Source organism: Salvia hispanica, chromosome 3 (genome assembly GCF_029641045.1).
Source record: "Salvia hispanica isolate PSC_SH4W2 chromosome 3, Shi_PSC_v1, whole genome shotgun sequence".
In the NCBI taxonomy this organism is placed as follows: Eukaryota; Viridiplantae; Streptophyta; class Magnoliopsida; order Lamiales; family Lamiaceae; genus Salvia; species Salvia hispanica.
The window spans coordinates 33090310-33105109 of NC_142694.1; the positions used below are offsets into that span (position 1 = coordinate 33090310).

At 34.8% G+C, this 14800-nt stretch overlaps 3 protein-coding genes and 1 long non-coding RNA gene across 6 annotated transcripts; 2 read left to right on the forward strand and 2 right to left on the reverse strand.

Annotated features, from left to right (window-relative positions):
- The first annotated feature begins 1895 nt into the window (after positions 1-1895).
- LOC125213562 (cytochrome b5-like) lies at positions 1896-3662 on the forward strand. The gene is made up of 3 exons (XM_048114178.2): positions 1896-2159; positions 3065-3131; positions 3214-3662. The coding sequence occupies exons 1-3, from the start codon at positions 2082-2084 to the stop codon at positions 3471-3473; spliced, it is 405 nt and encodes a 134-aa protein (XP_047970135.1). The 5' UTR covers positions 1896-2081; the 3' UTR covers positions 3474-3662.
- A 1039-nt stretch (positions 3663-4701) lies between these two features.
- On the reverse strand, positions 4702-8460 carry LOC125213561 (Phototropic-responsive NPH3 family protein). 3 transcript variants are annotated; one of them, XM_048114177.2, is made up of 5 exons: positions 8099-8460; positions 7433-7499; positions 5767-6789; positions 5617-5693; positions 5341-5525 (listed from the first exon to the last, which is right to left on the reverse strand). In XM_048114177.2, the coding sequence occupies exons 1-5, from the start codon at positions 8242-8244 to the stop codon at positions 5477-5479; spliced, it is 1362 nt and encodes a 453-aa protein (XP_047970134.1). In that variant the 5' UTR covers positions 8245-8460; the 3' UTR covers positions 5341-5476. The 3 variants fall into 3 exon arrangements, with proteins under 3 accessions (XP_047970132.1, XP_047970133.1, XP_047970134.1); XM_048114175.2 differs by having other exon boundaries at positions 4702-5525; positions 5617-6789; positions 8099-8458; XM_048114176.2 differs by having other exon boundaries at positions 4702-5525; positions 5617-6789; positions 7396-7499; positions 8099-8239.
- A 3611-nt stretch (positions 8461-12071) lies between these two features.
- On the forward strand, positions 12072-14538 carry LOC125217025 (metal tolerance protein 4-like). Its single transcript, XM_048118846.2, has 7 exons — positions 12072-12315; positions 12722-12891; positions 13103-13301; positions 13444-13622; positions 13695-13845; positions 13916-14046; positions 14138-14538. Exons 1-7 carry the CDS (start codon positions 12120-12122, stop codon positions 14315-14317), a joined length of 1206 nt encoding a protein of 401 aa, XP_047974803.1. The 5' UTR covers positions 12072-12119; the 3' UTR covers positions 14318-14538.
- On the reverse strand, positions 13493-14264 carry LOC148930600 (uncharacterized). The gene is made up of 2 exons (XR_016137250.1): positions 14132-14264; positions 13493-14031 (listed from the first exon to the last, which is right to left on the reverse strand). It is a non-coding gene; the product is annotated as an uncharacterized LOC148930600 (long non-coding RNA).
- Positions 14539-14800: the final 262 nt, after the last annotated feature.

Here is a 14800-nt window from a genome sequence, read left to right on the forward strand (position 1 = left end):
ACAGCTCTTATTCATTTGTCTTTCCTGGACGTGGTATGGTTGGTAGCAGGTACACGGGAAGTAGGCGATGCGGGATATACTATTAGGGTATGCAACCAGTTTTTTTTTTTTCCGGCTAAATGCATGCATATTGATATCGGTTGTATATTCCATGCTATTTTGCTGTATTTTTGTTGATGATTTTGATCGATTTGGCTAACTTCTAATATATATTTATACATTATTTATATTGACATGTGTTTGTGATTGATCTTTTATAGTATAGATCTAAAAGTAATTTAAATGATATGTGATTTGTGTGCAATTTTTAATTTATAAACTTATTTGATCATATGAATTTTTATTGGTACAATAAATTGCTATTGTATAAATTTGTGATTTTAGAACTTGAAATAATAATATTGTTTTTCATTCGGTATATGTGAATTCACAGCTTTTGAATTAATGCAAATCAAAAATCAATTGAACCTTGTATTGCACGGGGTGTGATACTAGTTATACTTAATACTATAAAGTAGTAATTATGTAAATATTATACACATGTATTAAAAAAAATAGACAAAATTGTAAATGGAATATGTTTTAATGCGCTATTTAGTAAAACAAGAGAGATAAAAAAAATATGGTGGAAATGTTTTAATGTCCAATTGATAAATAAAAGAGATGAAAAGAAAATGGGGTGGAAATGATGTTAGTAGATTGTGAAGTCCACATTTAAAATGATGTGTATGATATAATATTTGTTTTAAAACTTTTTATATTTAAAATTATTCTATTTTGGTGGACGCTTCAAAATAGTAAAATTAGATTATATATGTGGGCGGAGAGTATTTACAAGTATTTTATTTAAATATTTCTAATTTATTATATATAATTATTAGGAGTAATAAATTATTTCGTTTTTTATAAAGTTTTGGGCTTCTTCTAAAGCATCTTTTCATATTGAGCCATTTTTAAAAATTTAGGGCTTATATCCCTTTACCAATCAACATATTACTTTGGGGTAAGAGAATTACAAATTCACAACAATAATGGAAAGAATCAGCCTCTTCAATTAATGTATAGTAGTATAATAATGTTGATAAATTTGACTTATTTCTGAAATCTCACACAAACCCAAATTTTATTTGACCTTACAATAAACTTTGCTTCTGAAAATAGTTCTCAGTCACCACACATACATAGCAAGACTGGTGTATATTTTTTTCTAATAAGACGACATATTTCTAACATGGTTTCAACTTTCAAGCAATAATAATAATAATTCAATAGTAGTAGCATTAACAATAATAATCCTAATACCTAAGGGAGTTTTAAAGCATAAAGGTGAAGTTAAAGCTTTGAACCCTCAAAGTCCCTTTCCACATCTCCACTTTACTCCATCAATTTCATAAAAAAGAAAAATTCTACTTTTTCCAATTAAAAATAGCATTTTGGACACCAACATTGACTATTCATTAAAATATCATATTCTATTCAAATAGTTGAAACTTTAATATCAAATTTTCCAACAGTTAGAAATTTGCATTGCTGGATTCAGTTAATAGATTAACTATGATTTAGAATTTTAGGTGATTTCTTAATTATCAAAATAGTTCACACGAATTTTTCAACCAACTACGCTAAATTTATTCTCGCCTAAACCACATAAATTGTATCGCTTCAAGAATCAATGGCAATAATAAAGTCACATTAAGTAGTCTAATTTAATTATACCTTTTTACTACTACCATGAGGCGACAATATTGATTAGCCCAAATACTTGGAATACCCAAATTTAATTCCGTTATTCCAGGTAGTTCGAAAAAAATTCAATTTTCAACAATATAAAATTACAGACTATAGTAATTTAATATCGACGTAATATATTATCAAATCAAAGTAGTACTAGTACTACTATATTAACAAACACAATGAATCATTGAATCTCCGAATTGGTTGTTGCGAGGCTGATTTTCACAAGCAAAAAATCCCAATCTCACCAACTCCGCCGCTGAATCTACAGCTGCATTCCCTCACTAAATCCTCTTCGATCTATATATTACAAGCCGATTCGATTCCATTTTTTCTGATTAATTCCGATGTCTAAGGTTTTCACTTTAGCTGAGCTTTCTGAGCACACCACCAACAAGGACTGCTGGCTCCTGATTGGGGGAAAGGTGATTCATTCATTTTGTTTTACATCCAAAAGTTTGATTTTTTGTGTTCCGGATCTCGATTGGATTTTGGATTTTGGATTTTGCTTTTTTTATTGGTTTTGTCGATTTAAGGTATGAGATTGTTGAAGAAAATGAATCCAAGGATTTGTTAATGTTTGATTAGATCTTGATTTAATATTATTATTATTTCATAGAGTTTGATTTGATTCATTGATTTTGATTCCCTCTCTTTCTGTTTCATGCTGATTATTGCCTTAGAAATGATCTTTAGTGGTGTAATGTCAAATTGTTCAACTGTTTCAATGAATGTGATTGAAGGAGCTAAGTAGATCATCTTGATGGATATGTAGTTTTCTCAGGGGTAAAGAACTTTTCATAGAAGTAGAGATGCATTAGTACTCTTTTGATCTAAAATTTATCAGAATTTATGTTTGTCCCTATTGTCTATGTAGTATAACTGTAGACTAATTCTTTGATTTTTGAGTCAAGTATAGATATAGGCACATGTACCTTTTCTCTTTTATCATGTCAAAAAACAAAGTGGTTATGTTTTTGATTAAAGACTAGTACTTTATTTTGGCCTTCTCTTTTAACTCTTCTTGATTTTTTCAATGGGTATAACTAATAATATAGCCATATAGGCATAAGTAGCCTAAGTTAGTTATATGTTTTACACCAATCAAATATAAAACTCAAAAGATAAGTTTTAATCTTTGACGTAAGGTTTAAATAAGTTGGTATTAATTCCTCATGGTTGCATACTAAGAATGTGGTTTATCATATTCTTTAGACTTGTTATGTGAGGTAACATTTTTAGGCTGCGTTTGCGTATTTTAACTAAACAAATCTGTCAATCGAACTCAGACTGTGGATATGTTGTAAAATTAAAGCATGTTTGTGAACAGGTTTATGATGTGACGAAATTCTTGGATGATCATCCAGGAGGCGATGAAGTTTTGTTGCAGTCGACAGGTAACACAATCTTCCAACAATATCCAGCCAATATAACATTGTTGGCTCGACTACTTGTTGTAAAACAGTTCGTCCCTTGCAGGGAAGGATGCAACTGATGATTTTGAGGATGTTGGGCACAGCTCGACTGCAAGGGCCATGTTGGACGAGTACTATGTGGGCGACATTGATTCATCGACCATTCCCAGCAAGGCCTCTACCACATACGCGCCTCCCAAGCAGGCACGGTTGAATCAGGACAAATCGTCAGGTTTTCTCATCAAGCTCCTCCAGATCTTGGTTCCCCTCCTTATATTGGGCGTGGCTGTCGGTGTTCGTTTCTATACCAAATCGTCGACCTAAATTTAGGGTTTTTGGAAACCCAGTGATCGATTCTCAAGTTTATTCTATAGTTATGAGGACTTGTTTTTCATCTTTTGTGGTGTTTGAGGACTTGTTTTGTGTTTCATTTTCTTGTTCTAAGCTAAAGAACTTCACATTGTTCTCTTTCTTGCGTATCTTTCTATTACATTATTAGTTATTCATGAATTATTGCCCTTTGTCTTGAATTTGTCAAATTGAATTATCCAAGAATAGAACCCAAAGATACCACGCCATAGTTTGTCACAATTTGATCAAGTTTTTCTCTATAAGAAGAGCACTAAGGGGGCTTAAACACTCAAGAAGCAAGAATAACAATATTCTCAAACTGAGAGTGTCTGCTGAAGATCTTGCGGCTGGACGACCTGGTTGAGCTATTCTGGGACCTGATCCTGGCCGGGGAGATCATGAGAAGGCACTCAGGCACTGCCATTGCCCCAGCCCAATTTCTTCCTCATGCTACACCACACGTTTGACAAAGTCACGAAGGACAATATGCACCGGTTTCAACAATCACTAGATTGTCCGCTCCACCCTCGTGCAGAGCCATCTCCACGCATGAGAGGAGGGTGTTGGTTCGAGCAGGGCAGCGCAACGATCAGGAGAGATCTACCACGTACCGTCATTATCATCATCATAATCATCGAAGTAACCAGCACGAAGAAATATGCAGTAGGAAACCGACTGCTTATGATCACAATCACAACAGCAACAACAATACTTGTGACAAGGGAAGCTCATACAGGGAGATGTTCTACGAGTCATGGGAAGAGATAAGGAGACGACTAGAGCATGAGAGGGAGGGTTCGCCACTGGAGATCCAGAGGCCAATCCGCGAACTGGCGGTGGTGAGGAGAGCCTTGCCTTGCCTGAGAAAGGCAGGGAGTGACTGGAGAAAGCTTGACTTGAAGGTGAGTTTCTCGTCTCCGGTTATCATCCCTGGTAGCCAGAGAGGAACTCCAGTTCATGATAGAGAATATTTGAGCATTGTATAGCAGCATTTCTGTATGAATCTATGTTTTGTTTCAACAATTCATCATTGAGAAAAGAAGATACTCCATGTCAGGGATAATACTTGATGTGTGTGTGTGTGAGAGAGAGAGAGAGGGAGGTAGTATTCCTTCAGCTCTGTAGCCATGTATTTTGAAGGATATGATGAAATCAAACACAATAACAAGAAACTTTTAATCAACAATGACACAAGAAAACAAGAAAAAAAAAACATATATTGACAGAAATCCACATCAAAAGGCATGTTCATGTTGAAGCTAAGCATGGTGTGCTAGAAATGAGAGCATATCAAGGCCATACACAAAGTGACTCTATTCATACTCTATTTCAACCTTTTTTCCTACTGCAATCAAATCTTTCTGTTGGTTAAGCAAATCCCAACAGGCTATTTACATAGTGACCAAGAACGCGATAAAGAGGTGACGAAATGTTACAAAAACGAGAATATAGATTATGTATCCATTGTTCCTCATCAGCAGCAGTAAAGGATTCAGAAAATACTGGCTATGGTCTCTCTGTAAACTTAGACTCAGATATTTGAGAGTGCTTCGATGGGGAGCTCGGTCCCCGTGAAGGGGTACGGGCAAAGATATTCAGTTTAAAGATCTTCTTTGAAAAGGAACTCATGAGTTTTCTTGAACTGGACCTGTCGAGATTCCTCTTCATGTATACGTGATCTTTCTCCAAATCATTTAACCTCATACGCATCCTTGCCAGCTCAAGCTTCAAGTCCCTGTTCTCTCGTCTCAAAGAAGCATAGTTGTCCCGGGGAGACATTGCAGCACTTCGCGCTCCACTGTTGATCCGCCACGACTGGTGGATAGGCTTCGGATCCTCATCCGGATAGGAACAGAACAAGGAGTTCCGAAGTCTTAACTGCTCGTAGTAGAGCACTTGGACTATTGATTGGACTGGAAGGCGTTCGTTTTGTGCAGCGTGCACTCCAGCTTCCTGTGACAGTTTCTGAAAATCTATCAGTTTGCACAGCTTTCTCTTATCGGGTTCGGATAAAGCTTGATGAGCCTGCAAACATGAACTCCAAAGTTAGTTAAACCTCTCTCTCTGTATACACTCTTCTTTCCAACTAAAAGCTGAAGTTCACTGTGTTACTTACTTTGAGATAAATATCAATAGCTCGGTATAACCCATCGTGGACAGTTCGTGCGTGTGCTGGCAAAGTTTCTGCGATAGCTACAAACACATTGAGCTTGAGATTTGCATCGGGTGCTATCTCAGCCAGATAATTATCGACAAGTTTAGAGACCTTAAACAGCGCGGTCTGAGAGGGCGAAGATGGACTATCTGATTCAAAGACGGATTCCTCATCCATATCTTCATCGCTATCTTCCATCTGAGAAAAGTTAACCAGTATTCTGTGAACAGTTTCGACATCAAACAGCGTATCACCAGCATGTCGGAAAGAAGGGATCAAGAGATCGTCTAGAGTTGCTATGTCCAGCTGGGATCCTATCCTCCTCTCGAGATCAAGCCTACAAGAAACCGAGCAATCAAGCATCACAGCGCTCCGCAGCATACCAAACAGAAAAGTGATAGGAACAGAAAATTTCTCGACTGGGAGGAGGCTAACTATCGTCTCCACAACAAGTCTTTCGTGACTGCTTGCACCCGACACCGGATCAACTGCAGCCTGGTTGGGCTGATTCCATAAGCTGGACTTCTTGATTAACTCTTTCTCTGCATAGTTTACGAGTGAGGCCCCAATGCTTTCTGGCCTCACCCCGCGGCATTTTATGGCGGTTATGACTCTTTGATACAAGTCGACACGAAGCACTGAAATATCTTCAATCCACCAATCTCCTTCACACTTAGGCTGCTTGCTCATGTGAAGCCTCCCTGAGCTGCTGTACTCCAATCGTGAGAAACTCGAAGCAATCTGCTCGACACAAGCTTTGGAAGCTATTGCATCAATGCATCGGACGACAATTTGTAGCTCGTCCGCCAGTGGAAGCAAGTTTTCACACTGCTGAAGGACTACGACACACATTTCGAGGTTTTTGCACACAACACTATCAAGATATTCTGCAGCTCTCGAACCAAGGTTGTTCTTCGAGTACTCTTCGGTCATTTCTAGGTAATCAGAAACGCAGCACAGCTGAGCAACATTTGCGGCTGTGATCTCAAAGTTGATACCATAGCAAAATTTGGCTGCCAACTCAAATGACTCGGCACCTCCTGGTAGTCCATGAAGCTCGATTTTGGAGACATCTGCTTCCCGGTGCTCTGCAACCAACTTCCGCATTCGCCCACTTCGTGAAACGAGAGGGAACTGCAAAAGTATGACATTCATAGAACTCTTGTTACGCTGAATAGACTGTGTGTTTATGCCCGCCAATTTGGTAAAACAAGGTTTATCTTATGGCTATGCGTACAAATGTATGAGAATGCTCACAAATTTCACTATAGATATGCTAGAACAGATAGCAGAAGCATAATACTTCTTCATACATTTGGACTTAATAAAGTCGTTAACACGCCATAAACAAACATGAAGGTCCCTAGCTAAATACTCCCTCCGTTCCTTCATAGTTGAGTCATTTTTCCATTTCGGAAAGTTCCCTCATAGTTGAGTCATTTCCATATATAATAACTTTTTCCTCTTTCTTACTTTACTCTCCCTTACTTTATTCTCTCTACTTTATTCACTTTTTACTTTATTCTCTCTACCTTTTTCTCTTTCTTACTTTTTCTATCTATTTATTTAACACACTCAACATTCATTTTTTAAACTCCGTGTCAAAAAGTTCCGCCTCAACTATGAGGGAACGGAGGGAGTATATCATAGTATATCAAGAAGCATTAAGGAATTCTTGAAATCTCCTAGGCAATGAAGACTTTCATATCGAGATACAGATATATAGAAAAACCATATTACCCCCACAACTGCAGAAGGTTTACAGGAAGAGCCTGACCTTATGCAATGAAAATGCACCCCCATCTACTTCAATGATTATGTCACTTGGAACATCACGAAATACCCTACAAAACATGTAAGAATAGAAATTATAGAATTGTAAACCAAAAAAAAAAAGAAAAAGAGTAGTAAAACAAGCTCAAAACACAAATTCTCCAAACCCATATTGTAGAATATCGACAACTAATAGAGAAACAAGAAAACAAAGTATCAAACCAGTTACAGCATAACAAAATTAGTAAAACAAGCTCAAGACACAATTCTTCACACTGTACTAAAACCAATTCTCCAAGCCTAGTTTTTTCACAATGTAACAAAACTAGGCTTTCTTCTTATTAGTCAAATAACACACTTTTCAAATCCACGAATTGCAGCAAGAAAAGTACCAAACAAAAGCTGAAATTCACAATCATCCAAAAAAAACAACGTATAATGTCGAGTAATTACCTCAGAAATCAAACCATTTACAGCATGAAGAAATTTAATAAAATAAGCTTAAAACACAATTCTTCACATAGTAACAAAACCAATTCTCCAAGCATGGTTTTTTTCACATTGTAACTTCCAAAAACAAACAGTATAATAATATCAAGCACCTCCACATGAAGAAGAAATCAATTTTGAATTACAGCATAAACACACACACAGGGAATGAAGAAGCAACCATTCATTACAACGCTGACTGGCGCTCTTGGACATAGGCAGCTGGTGGTGGTGATGCTTGGCCATGGACAGAGGAACTGGAAGCTTGAGAGCAAGAGAGAGAGGTGTTCCTGCTGAAAGAGTTGGGTGAGGAATTTCATCAAACATTTTGTCTTCAAATCATAAGCTGTCCCTGAGGTGGTGGGGCATGTCCGTGAAAAAGACAGCTTTATCACGCCATACATTTTCTTAATCCCCGAAAACATGATTTACAAAGATTGTTGCCTAAATAAAGGAAATGCCACTGTGAGATTTTCTTGAAATTCAAGGAATAAAGCAATGGGAAAATAGAGACAAAAAAGAAAAAGCGGGAAAAAGGGTCGTTGTTTCTGTTGATACTTTCTTACCTTTTGTCCCCTTTTTATATTATAAGGATAATGATAATTGCATTTGTAACATATAGATTGATTTTAACATATTAGGAACACATAAGTTTCCTATATACTAGTAACTATTAGTAACACAAGCAAATCTTGGAAAGTGATACAAATATTTCGGCCACTTTGGTAGGAATGTTAATTGGGTCGATATACTCAAATTCGAGCTTATTTTTATTGGATGGTTGGACTGTTTGGTTCAGAGTCATTCATGTTATAATTTTTTCGAGTCATAAATTCTCAATCGTGACCCTATCTTTCGAGTTTTGTGCGAACATATCTCGTCAATTAGGCTTGACAAAATTTAGGAATTTTAACACTACATCTGTAACAAACAATTACAATTATAATTTAGTGATAATTCAATTCGATAACTCTTATGGAGATAAGACTACAGTGCTATACGTTTTCCAAATAATTATCATTTTCAAATTTTTAGATCTAAATATATTATTTTGACCGGTAGAGTGAAATACTAAAAAGTTAAATGACAATCATAACTCTCAAATATTGAATCATACTAATACATTTTCTTATGGATTTGTAACCAAAAAGAAAAAGAAAAGGAGCAAGCTCAAGTCGACAAGCGTGGAAGTTTGAATTTAGGAATAGTATAAAATCATTATTAATTAAGCCAACATCTACTTTATATAGCAAAGTCACGTTTTCAAAAAAGCAAGATTGAAATGTGCCAACATCCAATTATTACCAAAGTAAATAATGATAACATTTGACATGATACAATGATTTTCTTTTCCACCACCACCTCCACTTCCACTTGCACCAAATTATAAAACAAATTGTCGTTTTAGGTCAATTAATTGGTAGAAATCGTACATTGTCGTAGATATACATGATACAACCACTCAAACTAAAATTAAGATTTCAACATCGGTTGTTTATCGAATTATGATTTTTTTTAAGAAAAAAATTGATTATGTGAGATTTTCTCTACACCAAGTGTGTGAGTTAGATATATGAAGATGGATAGTAATGATTAGTTATAATTTAGAGTAATATGTTGATGATCAAGAAGGAGAAAAAATAGTAGTGATATGCTTGATTACTCAACCATGATGGCTCTAGCCTGGCTAATCTAGGGCATAGCATTCTCATTAGAAAAGATAAAAAAATAACAAAAGGCTAGGTGATGGACATGGCATCCAAAGGCAATGTGGGCATTTGAGAAATACTATGTACTTATCCTATTCAAATATATGGTTTCTTTAAAAAAGTTTGGTCTTAGAATTTCATATTTTGATCACGGATACATTATACTCTATTTTTTCTTGTTAATATTCTCGTATTAATTTAGTATCAAGTTAACATGTTGCCGTTGTTTAATGGGAAAATTTTCATGTGATTTCATTTTTTTATATTCTACCTCCGTCCCACTTAAGATGTTCATAATCTTTAGTGGCACGTAGTTTTAGGAACAATTATTTAGTGTAATATAGACCTATAGTAGAAAGAGGAAATGTAGTTGGATGTTATAATGAGAGAGAAAAGACATAAATTTGTTTCCAAATATGAAAAGTGAACATCCTAAGTGGGACAAACTAAAAAGAAAAGTTAGAACATATATTTTCCAATCACCTTATTCAAGTTATGAATTCTTTCAAATTATTAAGTATAATTCATATATTGAACATCTTTTTTTGGAGGGTGTATTCGATCGTAATTATTAATAATTGCTCATTTTTGTTTTTATGTTTTGTATCAACCCAAAATACCATTGAAAATATTTATATTAATTACCCAGGCCTCCAAAGCCCAGTCCATGGTTGATCTGACTGGGCTGGGCCGCCACATTTCGGCCATATTGTATTATATTCCTAATAAAAGATTTCACCAAACTTAGTATTTGAGCTAAGAACATGGAAATTATTGAATTTGCACACAGTTAGCCTAGAAGAAATGAAATTTATTGGAAAATATACAAAAAATATTGAAATCGAAAAAAAAACACTTAATTTTTATAGTTATTAAATAGGTTTATAAAATACAGCAACATGAGGCCTAATTAAACTTGTACATAGCTAATTATATAGGAACAAATGTAACTATGTAAGAGTTGGCGGCATGTTTATTGGCAGCAATTTTTTGCGTATTAGTTGGGGCATTTTTGGCTGTTTTTGAATTATTTTTTTAAAGATTAGGACATTAGGTAGTTTGACTTTGGAATAATATGTTTATTTGTTTAATTAATTTATTTGTTAAGGTATGAAAAAGGCACAATTGATATAATTAAATTTATAGTTGACTTGTTTTTATTGGATAATAACTAGGTGGTGCTGGTCTAGCCAATGAACCTCATTAATTGCCAACCTTATGTCTCACTATAGAACTCTTCTATAACTACTATGGAGTAATTATTTATCATAAATTCAAATATTGTTGTGAAAAATATGAAATTATCTAGATGGAGTAAAGGGATTTTTTGATTGCATGCAACGAATGTGAGACAATCTTGATTTTGAAGAATTACTATATGTAAAAGGAAAACAAGGAGTACTAATACTATTAACTTGTAATTAATATGTGAAAGTTTCTTGTCTTTTTCATATTATTGGAAATTTCTTAAGGGTCTATTTAATTTATAAATATCCCCTAAGCATTTGTTTATATTTTAAAATTTGCAATTGGATATATCTTTAACACAATTACTATTATATTTTCATGATTGTGATCAATTGAGATTTTTTATGCTAATTGAGAAATGAGATATATCTTTAACACAATTATTATTATATTTTCATGATTGTGATCAATTGAGATTTTTTATGCTAATTGAGAAATGAGATGCAATATCAGCCACTTATTTTTATTAAATGAGTGGTCCAGATTTTCCACATGGAAAATATCTTTAGATTAATTAATTATGAAAGGGCGGAATGGTAATATCATAGTAAATTTTATTCAATAAATATATTTTTTAATTTTTAATTTTAATTTTTTTTTAAAATTTTTAAATTATTTTTATTTATTTTTTATTTATTTTTAATTTTTTAATTTTTATTTTTCAACTGCATATACAATTCATATCAACTACACACATATAATGTCAACTATCTGTACAATTCATGTCAACTACACAATATAATGTCAACTACATTTACAATTCATGTCAAATGGAGTAGTATTTATTGAATAAAGTTGTTGACATTTGATGTGTAGTTTACGTGAATTGTATATGTAGTTGAAAAAAAAATTTAAAAAATAAAAAATAATAAAAAAACGAATTTAAAAAGTTAAAAAATTTAAAAAAAATTAAATAAAAAATTTTAAAAAAATTTAAAAAATAAATAAAAAAATTAATAAAATTACAATTATGCCCCTCTGTTGACCTAAACTACATGCAATTGATATTTCACAAATATTTTGGATGAGTGGCTGAGATTGCATCTCAATTCTCAATTAGGTTATAAATCTCAACCTAACGAGACCCTATATTTTCAAATGACTAATTTTATAATAGTAGCAGTTGGCTAATTTTATTACGTTAGACTTTTGAATATACTACTAATTATTTTTCTATAATTATTTAGTAAATGAATTTTTGGAAAACTTTGACAACAAAAATCGGGTAACAGATTCCAACTGTAAATGGAGCCAGAAACGGCTGACGCCAAATCGCCGCTTCTGGAAGCGTGGCGGCGCGGCCGTCTAAGTCGCCGGAACTCTGTGAACTCGCTCCGCAACGATTTCATTTCCAGATTACCCGATAATGTCCTATCAGCAGTTGACCCTGAGTCTCCCTCCTCTTATTTTGATGTCTCCCGAGCTCAGGGTTTGAGCCAAGGTACATCTTCCATTCTAGTGGGTGCGCGAATGTTGAATGTTATCTCCTTATTTTTACCTTCAATTTTTTGTTTCTTATGCAATTTTGGTTTGATTTTGAAATTTTATTTTCGGGCTGGAATTTCAATAGAAAATTGGTGTTTTCTGATGATCAATTCATGATTAGGAGGTTTTATTTGTTTGTAAATTGATTCGATCATTCTGAATATTACTACTCCATATGTGAAGAAGGTTTTCGGCCTTTTTAGCTCATGTTTTGCTGAATATACATATTTGTGATTTGAATGTTAAAAAGGTTTGCTGAAAATAGATTCAAGTTTTTAGCAATTTGAATACAAATTTTAGCTTTCCTTTGCAAATTTTGCTCCTCTTTCGAGCTTATGACAAATTCATACTACAAAATATAGGACAGAAGGATTACTATGAAAGACAGTTTGCTACATTGAAATCATTCGAGGATGTCGATTCCGTGGTGTTATCAGAAGAAATAGATGAAGAAGATATACAAGAACAAGCACAACATGAGAGAGCTATGATGATCTCCAATTATGCTAATATTTTGCTGCTGGCCTTCAAGGTGAGAAAAGGCATTTTGAATGTTGCCTTTGATCCTACCTTTTTTCCATTTGAGAAGATATTATCGTTACTAATCACTTTGAGAAGACTTGATAAGAGTGATTGTTGGTTTCTGGTCTGAAAATGATCACCATTGTTGTAAAAGCTGTATGTTGTTTGGTTCACTGTCTTCCATTAATACCGTCTCATTTCATCCATCATGCTTGTATCAGATCTTCGCCACTATAAAGAGTGGATCGCTAGCCATTGCTGCTTCGACCTTGGATTCCTTACTAGATCTCATGGCTGGGGGCATACTTTGGTTTTCCCACCTTGCAATGAAAAATGTCAACATTTACAAGTACCCAATTGGAAAGCTGAGGGTCCAACCGGTCGGGATTATCATCTTCGCTGCTGTGATGGCTACTCTTGGTATGCGCTAGATTTTAAACTCATTTACGCCATCATGTCACAACGGCTTTACCTTGACTTTGTGTAGAAATAAGTTGTTTTTAATATGATCCTACTTGGTTCAAGGTCTTGGCTTCTTCGAAAATCACACTTTTTCGTTTAGGCTTTCAGGTTTTTGTTCAGGCTGTGGAACAGCTTGTCGAAGCAAATCCTTCTGAGAAAATGACCACAGATCAGTTGGTCTGGTTGTACTCAATTATGTTATCTGCTACTGCAGTAAAACTCGCTCTCTGGTTTTACTGCAGAAGCTCGGGCAACAAAATTGTGCGCGCTTATGCAGAGGTACATTACTCTACATTCATCATAAAACATCTTTCTTCATTACTTAGTGTTTGGCATTCTTGTTCTTGACAGGACCATTATTTCGACGTGGTAACAAATGTAGTAGGATTGGTATCGGCTGTCCTCGGTGATAAGTTCGTGTGGTGGATTGATCCAGCCGGTGCACTTGCACTGGCAATCTACACAATCACTAACTGGTCTGGAACTGTACTTGAGAATGCAGGTATGAATCCTGGCAGATTTTTTCAAGTGTTCAGAAGCTCGAACCTAAGCTGACTCGTCTTCTGATTCAGTGTCGCTGGTAGGCCAATCAGCACCACCCGATGTTCTGCAGAAGCTGACTTATCTTGTGATAAGGCACCCTCAGGTTAAGCGTGTTGACACGGTCCGTGCTTACACTTTTGGAGTTCTGTATTTTGTTGAGGTTAGTACTGACTAATAGTAGTAATAGATATTTGACGGTTTTGCCATTTTTGAAATAGTGAAAAAGCTTATGTTTGGGGTGTTACTGTTAGGTCGATATCGAGCTCCCTGGAGATCTGCCCCTCAAAGAAGCTCACGCCATCGGAGAAACTCTGCAGATGAAGCTCGAGAAACTTGTTGAAGTCGAAAGGGCATTCGTTCATCTTGATTATGAATGTGAGCACAAGCCAGAGCACTCTGTTCTCAGCCGGCTGCCCAACAGCGATCCCTAAGGTCTCTTAGAGAAAAAAAGGGCACACACATCATTCATTGCTGTAAAAAAAAATTGCAGGGTGTTTGTGGTCTCTAGCTTTGAAAGAGTTGGTTTTGTGAATTTGTTGATCATTTTGTAATACAATAAAATATCATATTGTATACACTGTGTGCCTGTAAATCGATTAAGTCTAGAGAACAATAAACGGAATATATTTGAAGTTTGAAGTATTTTAAATAACTGATATCTCGAATTTGGAGATTTTTCTATTATAATTTCAAGTTTCGAGTACTTTAAACTTACAAGACCAAAAATGGAAAAACAATCTCAAGAACCATAAATGGTGTCAAACTTACAAGACCAAAAACCAAAAATTAAAAAATAAATCACTTTTGTAACAATCAAAACAATAATCAATCACGAAAATGCATAGTCCATCACATGGATCATTAAATCAACGTCTAGCAAACAAAGGAAACCATTTTTCTTGCAAGGAAGAGTG